Source organism: Primulina eburnea, chromosome 1 (genome assembly GCF_022965805.1).
Source record: "Primulina eburnea isolate SZY01 chromosome 1, ASM2296580v1, whole genome shotgun sequence".
In the NCBI taxonomy this organism is placed as follows: Eukaryota; Viridiplantae; Streptophyta; class Magnoliopsida; order Lamiales; family Gesneriaceae; genus Primulina; species Primulina eburnea.
The window spans coordinates 62,189,493-62,205,136 of record NC_133101.1 but is presented as its reverse complement, the minus strand read 5'-3'; the positions used below and the strand labels follow the sequence as shown (position 1 = coordinate 62,205,136).

The window sequence follows — 15,644 nt, the reverse complement described above, 5'->3', positions numbered from 1 at the left end:
GTTGATGTTCTTGGTGGAGGTTGCTTTTCATGCTAAAAGAACTACTGCATGCATGCTCGGTCGGACTAGAGTCGGAGCACAAATGTGTCCAATGTAGAGTTTAAATGTACGTGTAATACGTTTCAAAGTCTCCGTACATTGTAGACAAGTAGGCATTTTATGAATTAATGTATGGTCACTCCCTACAACCAAAGACAGGAGAAATTTTTTGAAATAAAAATCGTAAAGAGTCTCTTGTTTGTTGAATAATTTATCTGATCAATCATATCAATAGCAAATTTTTTACATATGAAAAATCTAACTAATAATAAATAAAGATTCATAACTGAGAGTGCAAGAAAAATTCGACATTTCCAAACCAATTATAAATGAATAGGTGTCATAAGGATCTATATTCGTGATACGTGTCGACTCGATCCATATTTTGAATTAAAAGTAATATTATTAATACTTTCAACATAAAAGATATATTTTCATATATCAGATCAGATAAGTAAGTTTTTTGTACGTGTGAAAGATGGAGTTTTGTGATTATAAAGTGATGTATCACTTCTCCTAGTACAAGGCTGCGCATTTTGCATTGATGTCGTATAAAACAACATTAAAAAATGAATGATATAATTTTTAAATTTGTATTGAAGCTCTATGTTATTCAAAATTATTTATTTTCTCTGAATAATGTGGAAATATCGAAGACTCACAGAATGTAGCATTTCAAGCATTCAAGGCACTTAATTTTGGTCTTTGTTTCGTCGCCGTCTTTGATATTTTGGCACAATTCTCTCCTACCCTTTCTCCTTTTGTCTTTTGTCTGCGCATATGTGTAATCGAATGAATGAATGAATGAATGTAAAGGAGCGAGGCGTTTTCACGGATAAAGATTTGAGTCGATTTGATTTTGTTGTGCATCAGGTATCGTCACTGAAACATATACAAGGTTTCACAAATGCAATTTCCCTCAATGGGCTATAGATTTATCGTAGATTGGAGAGTTAAAGGTTTTGCTCGAGGCCCACAAAGCTTAGAAAACTCAGGTACGAATGAAAGTGTAATTGATTTCGCCTTAATATGATTCACTTATGATTGGGTATTCATCCTATTTCGAGCAAGGATTTTTTGCGTGCTGTTTGAGGCTTGATTCTGTTTTATCGTGCTTCATGTTATTGTGGGTTTATGATTTAGGGATTGTTAACGTTCCTGGGTCCATTCGTGGTTCATCTGAGGAAGCTTTGCTCGTTTCTGGATGTGGATTTTGAGATTAAATTGTTTTTGACTTATGCCACTTGATTTTCATCAACGATTATGAAAAAATGGAGTCTTTAATATGTAATGGATGCTTGTCTTTTGCGCTTATGAACTGTGACCAATATTGGTAGGTTTTAATGGTTTCAGGTGGGATCGTTGTGGTATAGTGGTTTCTGGTTTGGCAGCTGGGAGATATTAAGGGAAGTGGTAGTTCATCACATACCGTTCGCCAGGTTATTATTTTTTTTTGCTTAGGATCGAGTGTATAGAGTTTATCATATAGTGCATCATCTCAGGCTATTTTGAATTACCTAGTTGTTGATAGCTTCTTTACTTGCCGTGGGAGAGCGTGCTTGTGCTGAAGCGGTTCAAGCATGAGTAGGAGGGTGCGGAGGAGAGTTGTTAAGAAGGGCAAAGAGAAAGTTGATTGCCCTGAGATCGATGAGAATTTGAGTTTGAATGAGAAAGGAATGGTTGATTGGACCAAACTACCCGATGATACAGTGCTTCAGCTTTTCTCATGTCTGAACTATCGTGACCGGGCAAGTCTGTCGTCAACCTGCCGCACATGGAGGACTCTGGGTAAATCACCTTGTCTGTGGCACGTATTGGATCTGCGGCCCCACAAGTTCGATTCTGCGGCTGCTGTATCTCTGGCTTCTCGGTGTGAGAATCTGCAGAAGCTTCGTTTTCGTGGTCCTGAATGCGCTGATGCTATCATAAACCTTCACGCTAATAATTTGCGTGAGATCAGCGCTGACTGTTGTAGAAAAATGACCGATGCCACTCTCTCTGTACTTGCAGCGCGGCACGAAGCGCTAGAGTGCCTTCAGTTGGGGCCAGATTTCTGTGAAAAGATTACCAGTGATGCTGTAAAAGCCATAGCAATTTGCTGTCCACGGCTGCAGAAACTTCGACTTTCAGGTGTACATGAAGTGGATGCAGACGCTGTCAATGCTTTGGCAAAACATTGCCCGAATTTGACAGATATTGGATTCATTGACTGCCGAAAGGTAGATGAAACATACCTGGGAAATTTTGCATCAGTTCGTTTCCTTTCAGTTGCGGGAACAACTAATATAAATTGGAATTTGGTGTTGCAAAAATGGAGTAAGCCACCAAACCTGACAGGCTTAGATGCCTCCAGAACAGATATTACTCTTACAACCGTTTCAAGATTTTTTTCGTCCTTGCCTAGTTTGAAGGTTTTCTGTGCCTTGAATTGTCCGGCACTTGAAGAAGAGGTGGATACCACCTTTCTCTCCATTAAACATAATAAAGGTAAAGTGCTTCTAGCTGCCTTCACAGACATTCTTAAAGGAGTAGCAACCCTATTTTTCAATACACCAAAGAACAAGAGGAATATTTTCTTAGATTGGAGAAGCTCGAATATCAAGGATAGGAAGTTGGATGGAATCTTGAATTGGTTGGAATGGATAATTTCAAGTTCACTTCTACGAGTTTCTGAGAGCAATCCTCGTGGTTTGGATAAATTCTGGCTCAACCAAGGAACAACTTTGTTGCTTAGTTGCATGCAGAGTGCCCAGGAGGAAGTTCAAGAAAGGGCAGCCATGGCTCTTGCAACTTTTGTTGTAATTGATGATGAAAGTGCAAGTATAGACACTGGAAGGGCTGAGGCAGTTTTGCGAGACGGTGGCATTCGCCTTCTCCTAAATCTTGCCTGCTCGTGGAGGGAGGGGCTTCAGGCAGAAGCTGCTAAGGTGAGATCTCTTTCATCGATGCCTGATTGAGAATGTTGTCCCATAGCTTAGCTCGTGCAATTAATCTGTCCCTGTCATCATCTATTGATCTTATTGCAAATTACTCCTGCCTTTTCAGATGGTAGAGGAAGCAATAATTAGTTGTTGACCAAATGCTGAAATTGATCTTCTGTGTAGGCCATTGCTAACTTATCGGTGAATACCAATGTTGCGAAAGCTGTGGCTGATGAAGGAGGCATCCGGATTCTTGCAAATCTTGCTCGGTCTGTAAACAGATTGGTTGCTGAAGAGGCTGCGGGAGGACTGTGGAATCTCTCCGTTGGTGAAGAGCATAAGGTTATATCTCTGCTGTATGTTTTACTTTAGTTTCATGGCATTTCATGCTTTATTCCTTTGATTATTCCAGGGTACCATTGCTGAAGCTGGTGCTATAAAAGCTTTAGTTGACCTCATCTTCAAATGGTCGAGGTGTACTGGTGGTGAAGGAGTATTGGTATGTTTTAAAAGGGAAATTGTTCTTATTTACACTTTGTTCATGCATAGAGGTGTGTTATAATTGAATGGACCCAGAGTTGCATTATCGTGCTCCAGTGGGTTATTTTTCTCCAATTGATTTTAGGAACGTGCGGCTGGTGCATTGGCGAATTTGGCTGCAGATGATAAATGTAGCATGGAGGTAGCTGCGGTGGGTGGTGTACATTGCTTGGTATCCCTTGTTCGGAATTGCAAGGTTGAAGGAGTGCAAGAGCAGGTGGTGTTTTGTTCCAACTGAATGGAATATTGAACCATGAATATTCCATATATTTATTTAACGCTCTGGATAGGTTAAATTTATAATTAGGAGTTTGGCCATCCTTGATGGTTGATGCATTACAGAAATTTGTCCCAAAATAATTTGTTTGTAGACTCTTCTTACATACTTTGTTTTCATGTTTCGGAAGTCAATATTTACAACTTGTTTGTAAAGTCATTTTGAGTTGTTTTCTGGGCGGGGATTTGTGCTCTTCATTTGTTGTTCTGTTGCTAAGGCCTAAAGCTTCCCACCCGGGGAATAGGTTAGAAAGAACTCAACTGGCATACCGTTCTTCTATCTAAATCTAAGTGAGCGCATTCAGGCATATTCCCTACTGGGATATGGGTTGAAACCAGATACCAGGGCACACCTAGAAATTTAGCTGGAGGGAGTGATGGGAATGAGGGGGGATTTAATATGTTTTTATGGTTGAAATTTAATTTTTATAATTTTTTAATAAAAGTTTTATTTTGTTTCACACCCTTGCTGGGTTTTTTGAATTAGCAGATTCTACTCCATGGCTGTCTTTTACCTTCAATTAGTTATTTGCGTGGAAAAATCTCCTGGCATATGAGAAAAGTTGTATCCAGTTTCTAAGTGACACACCTTGGTGTCATTGTGCAGGCTGCTCGGGCTTTGGCAAATTTGGCTGCTCATGGAGATAGCAATAGTAATAATGCTTCTGTGGGACAAGAGGCAGGAGCTCTTGAAGCTCTAGTGCAACTTACTCGCTCTCTCCATGATGGTGTTAGGTAGTGTATATTTACTGAAATTTCAATGGCTATGTCAAGTTTTTAGCATTTTTGCATGAGGTTGGGTATTTCTAGGTTTTCCTTGTCATGTAAATGTATTAATTTCCTTTGATGAAAATAGCTCCAATATTGGCTGATTTTTAGGCAAGAAGCTGCTGGTGCATTATGGAATTTATCATTTGATGACAGAAATCGGGAAGCAATTGCGGCAGCTGGCGGAGTTGAGGCATTGGTATGGCATTTTTATGTATTACATCATTTAGATATTCTTGATTGCTTCCAAGCAACTAATAGTTTAGAGGAAACCGTGGGTTAATTTTGCAAAATCCAACTGTTTGAAACCGTACATTTGTCAAAAAGAAAAAGCATGAAGGTAAAGGATATAGATTCACTGGGTCACTTATGTACGTTCTAGGACAGCCTATTTTATTGGAACAATATCAAAAGCATGTCTTAGTTACTTTCACTTTTAGGCATCATGGACTGCTCCTAACTGATATATGGTATGGACCTTTCCAAAAGTTAGCGCATTCTCAATTTCACTCTACCTGAAATTTTTATAGTTGATTTTTGTCGTGTTATATATTTCTTCGAGTTATTGAACTTACTTCAAATGAGCTACCACTTCCCAGAAGGTCAAGAATTTGAGCCTGTGTGTGATAATAATCAGCGAACCAGATATATCTGTGGTGGAGGGAATTTGGTTTGCTGGAATTCTGGTGGGGTTATGATGACAGGCTTGTGTCTAGAAAAGCGATGAATCATATACTTCATTGTTGCTGGAGATTTTTATATCGATGTCTTTGGTGTTTGCCTTCCTCTGTCATTTATATAAGATAATGGGATTGACGTACTTTGGTGCACTACTTATAAAACAAACTTATTGTTTTTGCACTACATTATGGCTTACATGACTTCGTTTGCATCAACCACAAGTTCAGACATCAATAATAAATAATTTTTTAAATAGCTTTTCTTGCTTCTTCTAGGTATGTGCTTTCCTAGCTTGTTAAAGGTATTTCATTATGTTAGAAGCATCAAGAATCTGTGCTTAAGCTTAAGCTTGGACCTATGAAATCAGGAAAAATCAGTAGTAGGAGAAGCAAGCACTATTAGTATGCATTATGCACGAGCTGTGCACATTCCTACCCAGCCAGGCGCTCGCCTTTTATAACCCTGTGCAGGTCGGGAATGTGCTGTCACAGTTATGAGCAAGTTTTCAGTGCACATCGTTGAGTCTCTCATAGATAAGTCTCACCATTATCACATTCATGCTTGTATTTTGTGGTCTCTCCCGTGGAGGCTAATAGCATGAATCTTCCAAAATTGTCATTGTTGTATGTAACATCTTTTTCACTAATATCACAAGGAAATATATCCTGTAGAAGTTTACTCTTAAATTAAATATTACATGTCAGTCTGTTACCTCCCAACTTTGTACACAAGCTTAGAAAACATCACCAGCTTTATGTTGCATTACCTTGTTTTTATATAGTTGGTTTTGTAGATGTGTAATGTGCTCGAGTCTTGACTACCCATTGGAAATTATTTTGAGGATGTTTGATGTACTAGTGGATGTACTCATCCACTCTATGAATATGGATAAGTATGTGTTGACTTTGACATTGTTGTTAATCAACTGCATAAAGTAGTCCTAAAATTTTGGTTTAGTCGCTCAATGGTTGAGGAATGTTCGCTCGAGTGATATTTCTGTCTGATATTATGTCTTATCTTTGCCAAAAGTTTTTGTATTCTTGTTGAAATGGTGTGCAAGAGTGTATATGTTCTTTTGCCTATGTTATGATGATAATTAGATAATAGTATTTGTAAATTGGGCCAGTAACTCTTGATCCAGTTTGTGGATCTCTAATAGGCGGGGAAATTAAGTTGCAGTCTAGTTTACTTCATTTTATAACTTATAATATCGGATTGTGTTGATTTTGTCTGCATTCTGTGTGAACTATCTCAAAATTGCTCTTAACATAGTAGCAAAATTGTTATTTCTCTTAAAGCCATCTACGACAATTGTACTGTATTCATCGGAGTTGTACATGATTTGTCTGGTATTACCTTTTCCCTCTGTTCTGCTCTACTCTTACACCACCAATGGTTCTTATCAATTGACTTAGTGTTTATAATAACTTAGCGGAAGAATTCCAGCTCATGCTGGCTGTTGAATTTTTTTGTGATCCATAGGTTGTTCTAGCACGTTCCTGTTCAAATGCCTCTCATGGCCTTCAGGAGAGGGCTGCCGGTGCTCTTTGGGGATTGTCTGTTTCAGAAGCAAATAGGTATAAGCATTACAGTTGGTTGTATGATATTTCTGCTTCTGATGATGGTCTTTGGCAGATATAATGTGAAAATCTCTACATAGTTTTTTTGTATACCCAGTTTGCACCAATCCAGTTCAGTAGAAATGCTTTATAATGTGTCAGTTTTGCGACATATCTATCCTATTTGGTGGATATATAGTTTTTGACCAATTATTATCTATTCATTTATTTTTTGACAATATGTTTCTTGTAATAGCATTGCCATTGGTCGAGAAGGTGGTGTGGCACCTCTAATTGCACTGGCACAATCAGATGCTGCGGTGAGTTTTCGTATTAACACCATAACTGTCATTTGGGTTTTCTTTCGGTTGTCATTTTTGCCATCCAAGCATGTTAGGTTAATGTGGTTTTTCACTTCTTTTTCTCCACTATAAAATCCCTTTACTTGCAATTCTGATTTTCATTAGTTGACATAGCTAACTTCTGTAAGTGTCATCGATTGCTTTCATGTTAAAAGTGGATATAATCCAGAAAACCATATAGCTGGCCACTAACTATTCTTTATCGAAATTGTTGTAATGTTCGTGATTGTAAGAAAGATCGTGGTAGGATCAGACATTACTAACATTTGATTTTTCTGGAGTGGCGGAGGGTGTAAGTTATGGTTATTGTAATATCTTCTGAGGGGAGAAACCTGAATGACATGCTGGATTCAGGAGTGGTAGAAGTTGGTGGCATGCTGTGAGGTCCGGGGCTGAAGAGGGCGGGGGGTGATCACCGGTGCCATGAGGTGACACGAGCAATGAGCGGCTCCTGGCAGGCTTCTAGGTGGAAGGAAAATGAATGAACCGTTCTCACACCGGAAGGAGAGGGATTCCGAGACTGTTCAATGTAATGGACTGTACAATTGAAGATGACTTAGAAGATTTGATTGGTATTACTCATATCACGAAGGTGCATCTTCTTTTCGGTAGCTCATCACATAAGAACTCCAAAGTTAAGCGTGCTTGACTTGGGGCAGTTTTGGGATGGGTGACCTCCTGGGAAGTTTCTCAGGGTGCGTGTGAGTGAGGACATAAGCACGCTGGAAAGACACGTCTTGGTACAGTGAGGACAGTCGTCGAATCTGGGACGTTACACATGCTATGACTGCAGTCCGAGCAAGAACATTATATGGCCCGTAAAACAGCAGTCGTGTTTCGAGTATTGTTGGTTGCAGGTCGAGTTCTGTCCACAAGATTGAAGCCTGACTAGTACTGATTACTGACTCGATATTGTGCATCATCTTTTCTTATCGCAGGTCGCTTCATATTATTTTTAGTATTGGCCATATTTTGCTTGAGATTGTGGAGAATACTATCTTGTTGAAAGAAAGATTCCACGAAAACACATACTTCACAAGCAATGCATTTATCAAATTCAAAGTGGATTCGGCCTCGGAAACATTTTGATGTGTTAAATTTTTGTAGGGGTATTGAATAGTTACAGGTAAATGATTCGCGTAAGATATGGTAATCATGAAACCTTGACCGATGTACCTGGTAGCTCGTAGTGTTTGTTGACTAGAATTTAAGACCTCAATTAACATAGGAGATATATTGAATATTTATTAATAAAATGATACTTGTTTCTTTCTCTCGTTTCAGATAAGTTGTGAATAGAGAATTCTTTTGCACTGAAAGAAGTTGGGACAAAGTTGTTAATAGTAAATTACCTTGCGAATTAGGTAAAAGAAATTTCCCAAGATTTAAAAGTTGGTCTATTCTCAGTTTTGGTAAAGTCCATTTTGTTGCAATAGAAATGAACAAAAACAAAAAAGTTTTATCTAGTTCTGTAGATGGCTGAATTACAAGAGGTTGTGATCTGTTGAGAATGTGGAAAGGAGAATAACCTCTTGATGAGTGAACAATGAGTTTTATGAAAACTCTACCCAAGACAAAAATGAAAGTTAAGAACAAGGTTATCCATCGCATAGCCGCAAAGACATTGTTCAAGCCTACGGTTAGTGACCTCTGGTTGTTCGTCCATTCGGGACCACCCCAGCGCCAAAGATACACAATTTTTTTCATGGTGGTTCATGGCCTTGTACACACATTCTTTTTCTTTCGGGGCCTCGGTACGGCACGGCACCTTTGCCGTGGCATTTCTCACTAGTTGTTTGGCATCGAGGTACTCCAACTTGGACTTTTTCCTCATGATATATCTTACTTTACTTTTCCATTTTCATCTATACATAACCAAAAACAAAGATAAAAAACTATAAATGTTGATTAAAACATCAAAACAGCCCAATATCGACAAATTAAACCGACGAAATATACATATAAAATGAACTTATCAAGCATCTCCACCAGAAGGAGCATTAGCTGAGGCAAATGAATTACTGGCGATTGTGGATTTTAGTTTTTGAGTTAAGATCGGTGTGTTTTTTTAATGGCGAACATCTCGTGGAGGATTTCTCTAACTGCTTCACCAATGGCATCAAGTTACTTGTCCTGTCCTGCAATTTGAGAGACATTCACAATTCGGGTTGATGCATGAATCCCATCTGTCATGCAAATGCTGGTGTAGTGTCAACAAGAGCACCCGAAAATGATGGGTTGTGATGAGTGGTAATTTAAGAATACCCACGCTCCCGACATGGTGGAAAGAAGGAGATAAACTTGTACTCAAAATTTTCTCGAATTAGTTACAAGACTTCCAATACTTTCGAGATACGTTGAGGTCAAAATCCAAGTAAGCAAGTCACAAAATATTGTTACGTGACTATATTTGTTACTGTAGGACACCACTATTTTTGAGCATGTGTGCAAGGTATTCCATAAACTTCCTCCTTTTCTACCTTAGCTTCCAGCTAGTGCATAATGTAATCTTTCTAAGTATTGTTGATCATCTGGGATCAGTATGTGTGCTTCTTATATCACACTTAGTACTACTTCTCCTTATATGATTAGTATTTTGTTTCTCACTAAAATGTGAAACAATCTTTGCACATGCATTATATTTTCAGGATGTACATGAGACTGCGGCAGGAGCTCTTTGGAACCTTGCTTTCAATCCTTGTAATGCTTTCTCAATTGTCGTGGAAGGGGGGGTTCCTGTGCTGGTTCATCTTTGTTCTTCTTCTACATCGAAAATGGCACGCTTTATGTCTGCATTGGCATTGTCTTACATGTTTGACGGAAGGTATTCAACAATTCTCTGACGTGGCTTCTATTATTTTAGTAGCATTTTGTTGTTCGTAGTCATTGTATGTATACTTTTAGTTTTTACCTTCCATTGACACAATGCAATATTTTTTTTTATAAGAAACGCTATTTTATTAATAATAATATAAGAAAGAGTACATGAGTGAACTAGTAGTCCACTGTCATCATGAAAAACACAATATCGATGCTATCATAATGATACACATAATCCTAATCTCTCAATAAATCTAATATCGAGACGTTCTTAAAGTCTTCATGAGTGGCGATCCACATTGCAATCTTGATCTTAATTTTCCCCCAGCATGTTTCTGTATTTTCTTCATTGTCATAAAAAATTCTTCGATTTCTTTCCAACCATACCGTCCAGCTCATGCAATGTACCACAACTTGCCAAAAAAATCTTCTCTTGGTACCAGTTAGTTGTCCTAAATCCATAGAGAATAGTTCCTTTGTCGACTTCAGCATAACCCAAATCAATCGAAGCTCTTGCAAAGCTTTAGCCCATAATGAGATCGTGAATGGACAGTGGATGATTATATGATCTTGAGTCTCAGTCAGATCTTTCTTCGAGTCGTTTTTCCCACTTACTCGTTTTTCCGTTTTTCCTCTTTTCAATGTTATTTGGAAAGTTCCCATTCCAAAAAAGATTAAGCTATTTTCTTGGATAGCAACTCAAGGTAAGCTACCGACCTCTGAGACGATTCAAAAAAGATAGCCTGCAATTGCTTTGTGTCACACTCATTATCGACCTATCTTTTCAGTTGAGAAAATTGCAAGTGCAATAAGTTATGATAGAATCGGATTTGAGTCTGAGTTGGTCTCACAAAGACTAGTATTTAATTACTTAACTTCACCTAGACTAAATCAAATAAGTGAGATCAAGGTAAAATATTAAATCTAATAAACTAAAACTAAGGAAATTTGCCAATTAAATCTATCAGTGGGCAATGATTGAAGAAGAATTCATATTCAAATAAAAGAAACCAAGACACGCGATATTGCTGAACTCTACTATGTTCACACATGTTAAAATTCAGTTAATTGTCAAATTTTACACAATCAAGGTGAAATATACTAATTTCTTTATTAATTAATCACTCGAATTAATCTGCCCATTTAAACGTAACATTCCAATTATTCATAATTGAATTTAAGTAAGACTTAAATGTTTTTCCTAATATTGCACATGGAAATTAAATTATATTCTTAGTCGATTGTACTATGTGTTAATTGACGTCTTTTAGCTATATCAACAAATATGTAAATAATTGACAAGGTTATTTACAAGCAGTAATAAACCAACTTTAATCAATAATTGAGAGCAAAAATTAAATTTCATTGCAAACAAATCAAATATCAAAACATATTATCGTCTTGACCCTGTCAGATATTAGTATAAAGAAATTTATTTCATAATGTTTGAATTCATATAAATAAATTCTAGAAAGAAAATAAGAAAATCTCATCGTGATTGACATGATTTCTCTTTAAAGTTGTCTTCCTTTTGTCTCAAACCCCATCCGTAAAAAAAGGAATTGTCAAAAGTCTCTAAAAATAGTCCAAGACCTGGTATTTATAATTTTATGTTTTTTTCCCGTAAAAGAGTCATGCTTGGACTTGAATTCTTCCCAAAATCTAAAAAATATCAAGTTTTATGGAAATTCCATCTTTTCCTGATTTTCTGAGATTTTCCAGGATTTTTTTGTCGGGATTACCGTTCATATCTACCTTGTATCAGTCATAATTTGCTTCACAATGCATATGCTCAATTTACACCGATACATACCTGGGTACGGAGGCAGCCCAAAATTGATCCTCAGAAATTCCTTCCTTTCTCTTTAGGTCCTTTTTTGGTTTTTTGGGGCCTTTTGCTATGTGACGTTGAATTGTTTGACCTCCTTTCCATAATTGAACTTTTTTGATACTTTGGTCAAACCTAGGAACGATATAAAATAAGACGAAATAAGTGCAAAATACAGAATAAAAACGCTAGATAAGCACGAATATGTTGAAACAATCCCTAAATTCTCTATAGCATTCTTGTTTATTAATTATCTTTCCAAGTTTTACAATGGCTGATGTCAACTCCGTAGCTTAGTGATCATGTACCATATTTGCACTCATTCTCATTGCATTATCTCTTCTTTTGTAAAGAGCTGTTTCTGGAAGGCAGTAAACAATGAATCTGGAATCGAATAGTATTAATCTGGAATCATAATCCATGGACATGATGTCATCCGTTTATCTCAAGAATACTGTACACTCGAAAAATCTGAAGGTTCTGGGAGCACCTTTGAACAAACTACTTGAACCGAGTCTTTCCCCTTCAACTTTAAATAATTTACTTTATCAAGCGAGATTTGTGCGACATCTGACTTGGTATTTGACAAAGATTTTCAGTTCTAATGCGCTTGACTCGGTTTAATAAATCCGGAGAATTTCTTGTGCCTCCCTTGATACATTATACTCAGACCTCTAATCAGATTATGTTTTTTGCATCTACTGCCCTGACTCCCTGAGGTTTTAAAATGTTTAACATGCTGGGGTGTAAAAGTGACTAAAATGTGTATGTCTACTTCCCCTTATTATTTGTTTGAAGAACTACTTGTGTTATTTGGACACACCTAAAGGGGAGCAAATGAAATTTCTATGGCAAAAACAGTGTATATAATTCCAGATGAGCAAAAACAGTGTTATTTGGACACACTTTGACATGTAAAAATAATGTTCCAGATGAGTACATCCTCCTTTTAAAATTAGTTTTGAATCTAAATTGGCTCGTGTATCACTAGGGAGTTTGTGCTTCAGAGAACTGTATGCTACACGTAATAATGGACTTGTTTTAGTTGGAGTTGTTATATATTTTACCATAAATTGTTTGACTATGCAATATTTTCCTGTTGCCCGACTTCCATATAATGCACTGGCAAGCCATTGAATTCAAACAAGAAGCTTTCTTTCATTTGTTGGTACTTTCTTCAAAAATAAAAAAAACTCTAATAAGTTATGAACTGCTGAAATGTGAAAGTTTTTTCTTTTTTTAAAGGATAGGGGTTCTATGAATATTTTTTATGCTTCACTTTTCCCGTCTCCATTGCTTTTGGAAAGTGGCAGGTGTTGGCCACAGCGTTGTGAAATTTTCAATTTATGTGCAGAATTGATGAAATTGCCCACATAGGAACATCAACTAGTCCTTCCAAGAGTATGACCTTAGATGGTGCCAGAAGATTGGCTTTGAAGCACATTGAAGCATTTTTCTTGACATTTACTGACCCCCATGCTTTTTCTAGTGCTGCTGTCTCATCAGCTCCTGCAGCATTGAATCAAGTAACAGAATGTGCTCGTATTCAAGAAGCAGGCCATCTTAGATGCAGGTCCTCTCTCTCTCTCTCTCTCTCTCTCTCTCTCTCTCTCTCTCCACTAAAATCTCTCTCTCTCCACTAAAATCTCTCTCTCTCTCTCTCTCTACCCTAAAATTGTATTTTCGCTTGCAGTTTTTACTGGCGTTAATTTTTGTTTTATTTAGCTGCCGGCCCTATAGATTACTTAGATGCTCACTTTAATGTGTTTTGTAGAGATACTCTCCCCTTAATTCAGTATGAATGATATTCCTTTATCACTACGTAAACTGGATTTTACCGGTTCTTTACGTGTCTAAATCAAAATCCCAGGGGAGACAGACTACTTATTTTACATTCTTTCAGTTCTACCGACAAATTTTTCTAAATCATTTTCAGTTATCTAGCCACATGCATGATCAAGTTATGTGAATAAAAAGCTTTGACCACTCTCTCCGGATCTCGGATTTCTCAATTTCTCGTGCTTGTGTTTTGACAATCTTTTATTGCACAAAAGGATTTGTGTGCATGTTCTAAATTAGACTTGAAAGATGATTGTGGGATCTGCCAAATTTGCATTGATGTGAGCTTGGAAACTTACTTTGCATATTATCTAAAGATTGTTAGATGATTAATACACTGTCTGGGAAGAAACAATGGATTTTTGTAGGTTTGATGTATCTCCGCACATTATTGGATTTTTCTTTTCTACGGAGTGTTATCCAGTATGGTTAATGTGAGCCCTTGGATCAGGAACCCGTAATCTAATGGTGTTGAGACGTGGGGATTGGGGAGAATTACTCCCGGAGGAAGATATAGATCAACTCCACATTATTTTGATATTTGCTTACTGATTACCAGCTTTTCATGACTTTTTCAAAGCACTTTTCTGTTTGTTAAATTTTGTCAAGTTGCCACTGTCCATATTATCATGATGTAGGTGGGAACTGTTCTGATAACATATTTTATCCTAGTGCATTATTGAAACCCGTTAGTTGTACTATTTACACCAAAAGAGTACCTGCAGAATAGTTTTTTTGACATACTAGTTTTATTATATCATTCCTCGTGAGCCCTCAATCTATGTTCTTTGTATGGTGTCTGAATTTTTTTCTGGTTGTGGTTGGTGCCTAACTATAATTGTCTTGAACCTTTTGCTACTTCTGTACTCATTGTCCTGATATTTCTATTTTTATTCAGTGGAGCTGAGATTGGAAGATTTGTCGGTATGCTACGAAATCCTTCTTCTATTCTGAAGGCATGTGCTGCATTTGCTCTTCTTCAGGTACATCAAACAAGGATTCACACACGACAAATTTCATACATTCTCGCCCCTCATTATTCTGGACCTATATATACATTAGATTATTACTGCCCGCATTGTGTTGACATCTCATGTTCAACCTTTCAAGTTTACGATCCCTGGGGGCCGGCACTCCCTGCACCACGTGATCCTTCTCCAAAACGCTGGAGCTCCTCGAGTACTTCGTGCAGCAGCAGCAGCAACAGGTGCCACACTCGAAGCCAAAATTTTTGCTCGTATCGTGCTTAGAAATCTGGAGCAACATCACATGGAATCTTCTGTCGGAAGAGCATCTGTGTAGATAACAGTTTTTCATTTAGAGTCTGCATTCCATTCTCAAAAAAAAGGTCCAGCTTAATTTTCTTGATGACGAGTTACCTATATTATATTTGACCGTGGTTCCATATCCTATGATTTGCAATTGAGACTTGTGAGTTGAAATAAATTTTCCTTTTTGGGTTTTAATTTATGCGCTCAAGGTGTTGGTGGGTGTAAAATCAAAATATTAATTTTATTCGCATTAATTTAGTATGGACCTGAGTATGACATCAATTGCACTCGTGACAAATGTGGGTTAAAGTTATCTAAGTGAAACGTGGATTCTTATGATAAAAAAATTGAACTATTATAGTATTCTTCTTCTTATTATTAATAATATTATTATTGTTATTATTAATATTAATATTATTTTTTAATAAACATTCATCTCTTTTATTTTATTTCAAATTCGTATTTTTGGGAGGAAAACATTCGAAGTCATTAATTCAACACTTTAATGAAGTTGTTCGTTGTTGGTATTTATTTTATTTATGCATCTTAAATAGTACTAATCAATGCATGCGAATAAATTTACCAAGTAAAAAATTTATAAAAATGTTTCATCAGTTTTCTATTAAATTATTGTAAAAAAATTATCTTCTGACCCAAATTTATTAAAGCTCGATTTTTATTTAGAATGAAGGATCAATTTATCGTGAATATATTATTATTATTTTTTGATACGAATATAT

At 36.9% G+C, this 15,644-nt stretch overlaps 1 protein-coding gene across 3 annotated transcripts; it reads left to right on the top strand.

The window, feature by feature from the left end:
- Positions 1–687: 687 nt before the first annotated feature.
- LOC140838572 (protein ARABIDILLO 1-like) lies at positions 688–15,348 on the top strand. 3 transcript variants are annotated; one of them, XM_073205008.1, is made up of 14 exons: positions 688–1,034; positions 1,393–1,478; positions 1,561–2,966; positions 3,144–3,302; positions 3,373–3,459; positions 3,586–3,717; positions 4,384–4,511; positions 4,656–4,743; positions 6,708–6,802; positions 7,041–7,104; positions 9,795–9,970; positions 13,149–13,367; positions 14,532–14,616; positions 14,744–15,348. In XM_073205008.1, the coding sequence occupies exons 3-14, from the start codon at positions 1,620–1,622 to the stop codon at positions 14,933–14,935; spliced, it is 2,772 nt and encodes a 923-aa protein (XP_073061109.1). In that variant the 5' UTR covers positions 688–1,034; positions 1,393–1,478; positions 1,561–1,619; the 3' UTR covers positions 14,936–15,348. The 3 variants fall into 3 exon arrangements, with proteins under 3 accessions (XP_073061109.1, XP_073061100.1, XP_073061091.1); XM_073204999.1 differs by having other exon boundaries at positions 688–1,048; positions 1,377–1,478; XM_073204990.1 differs by having other exon boundaries at positions 688–1,048; positions 1,377–2,966.
- Positions 15,349–15,644: the final 296 nt, after the last annotated feature.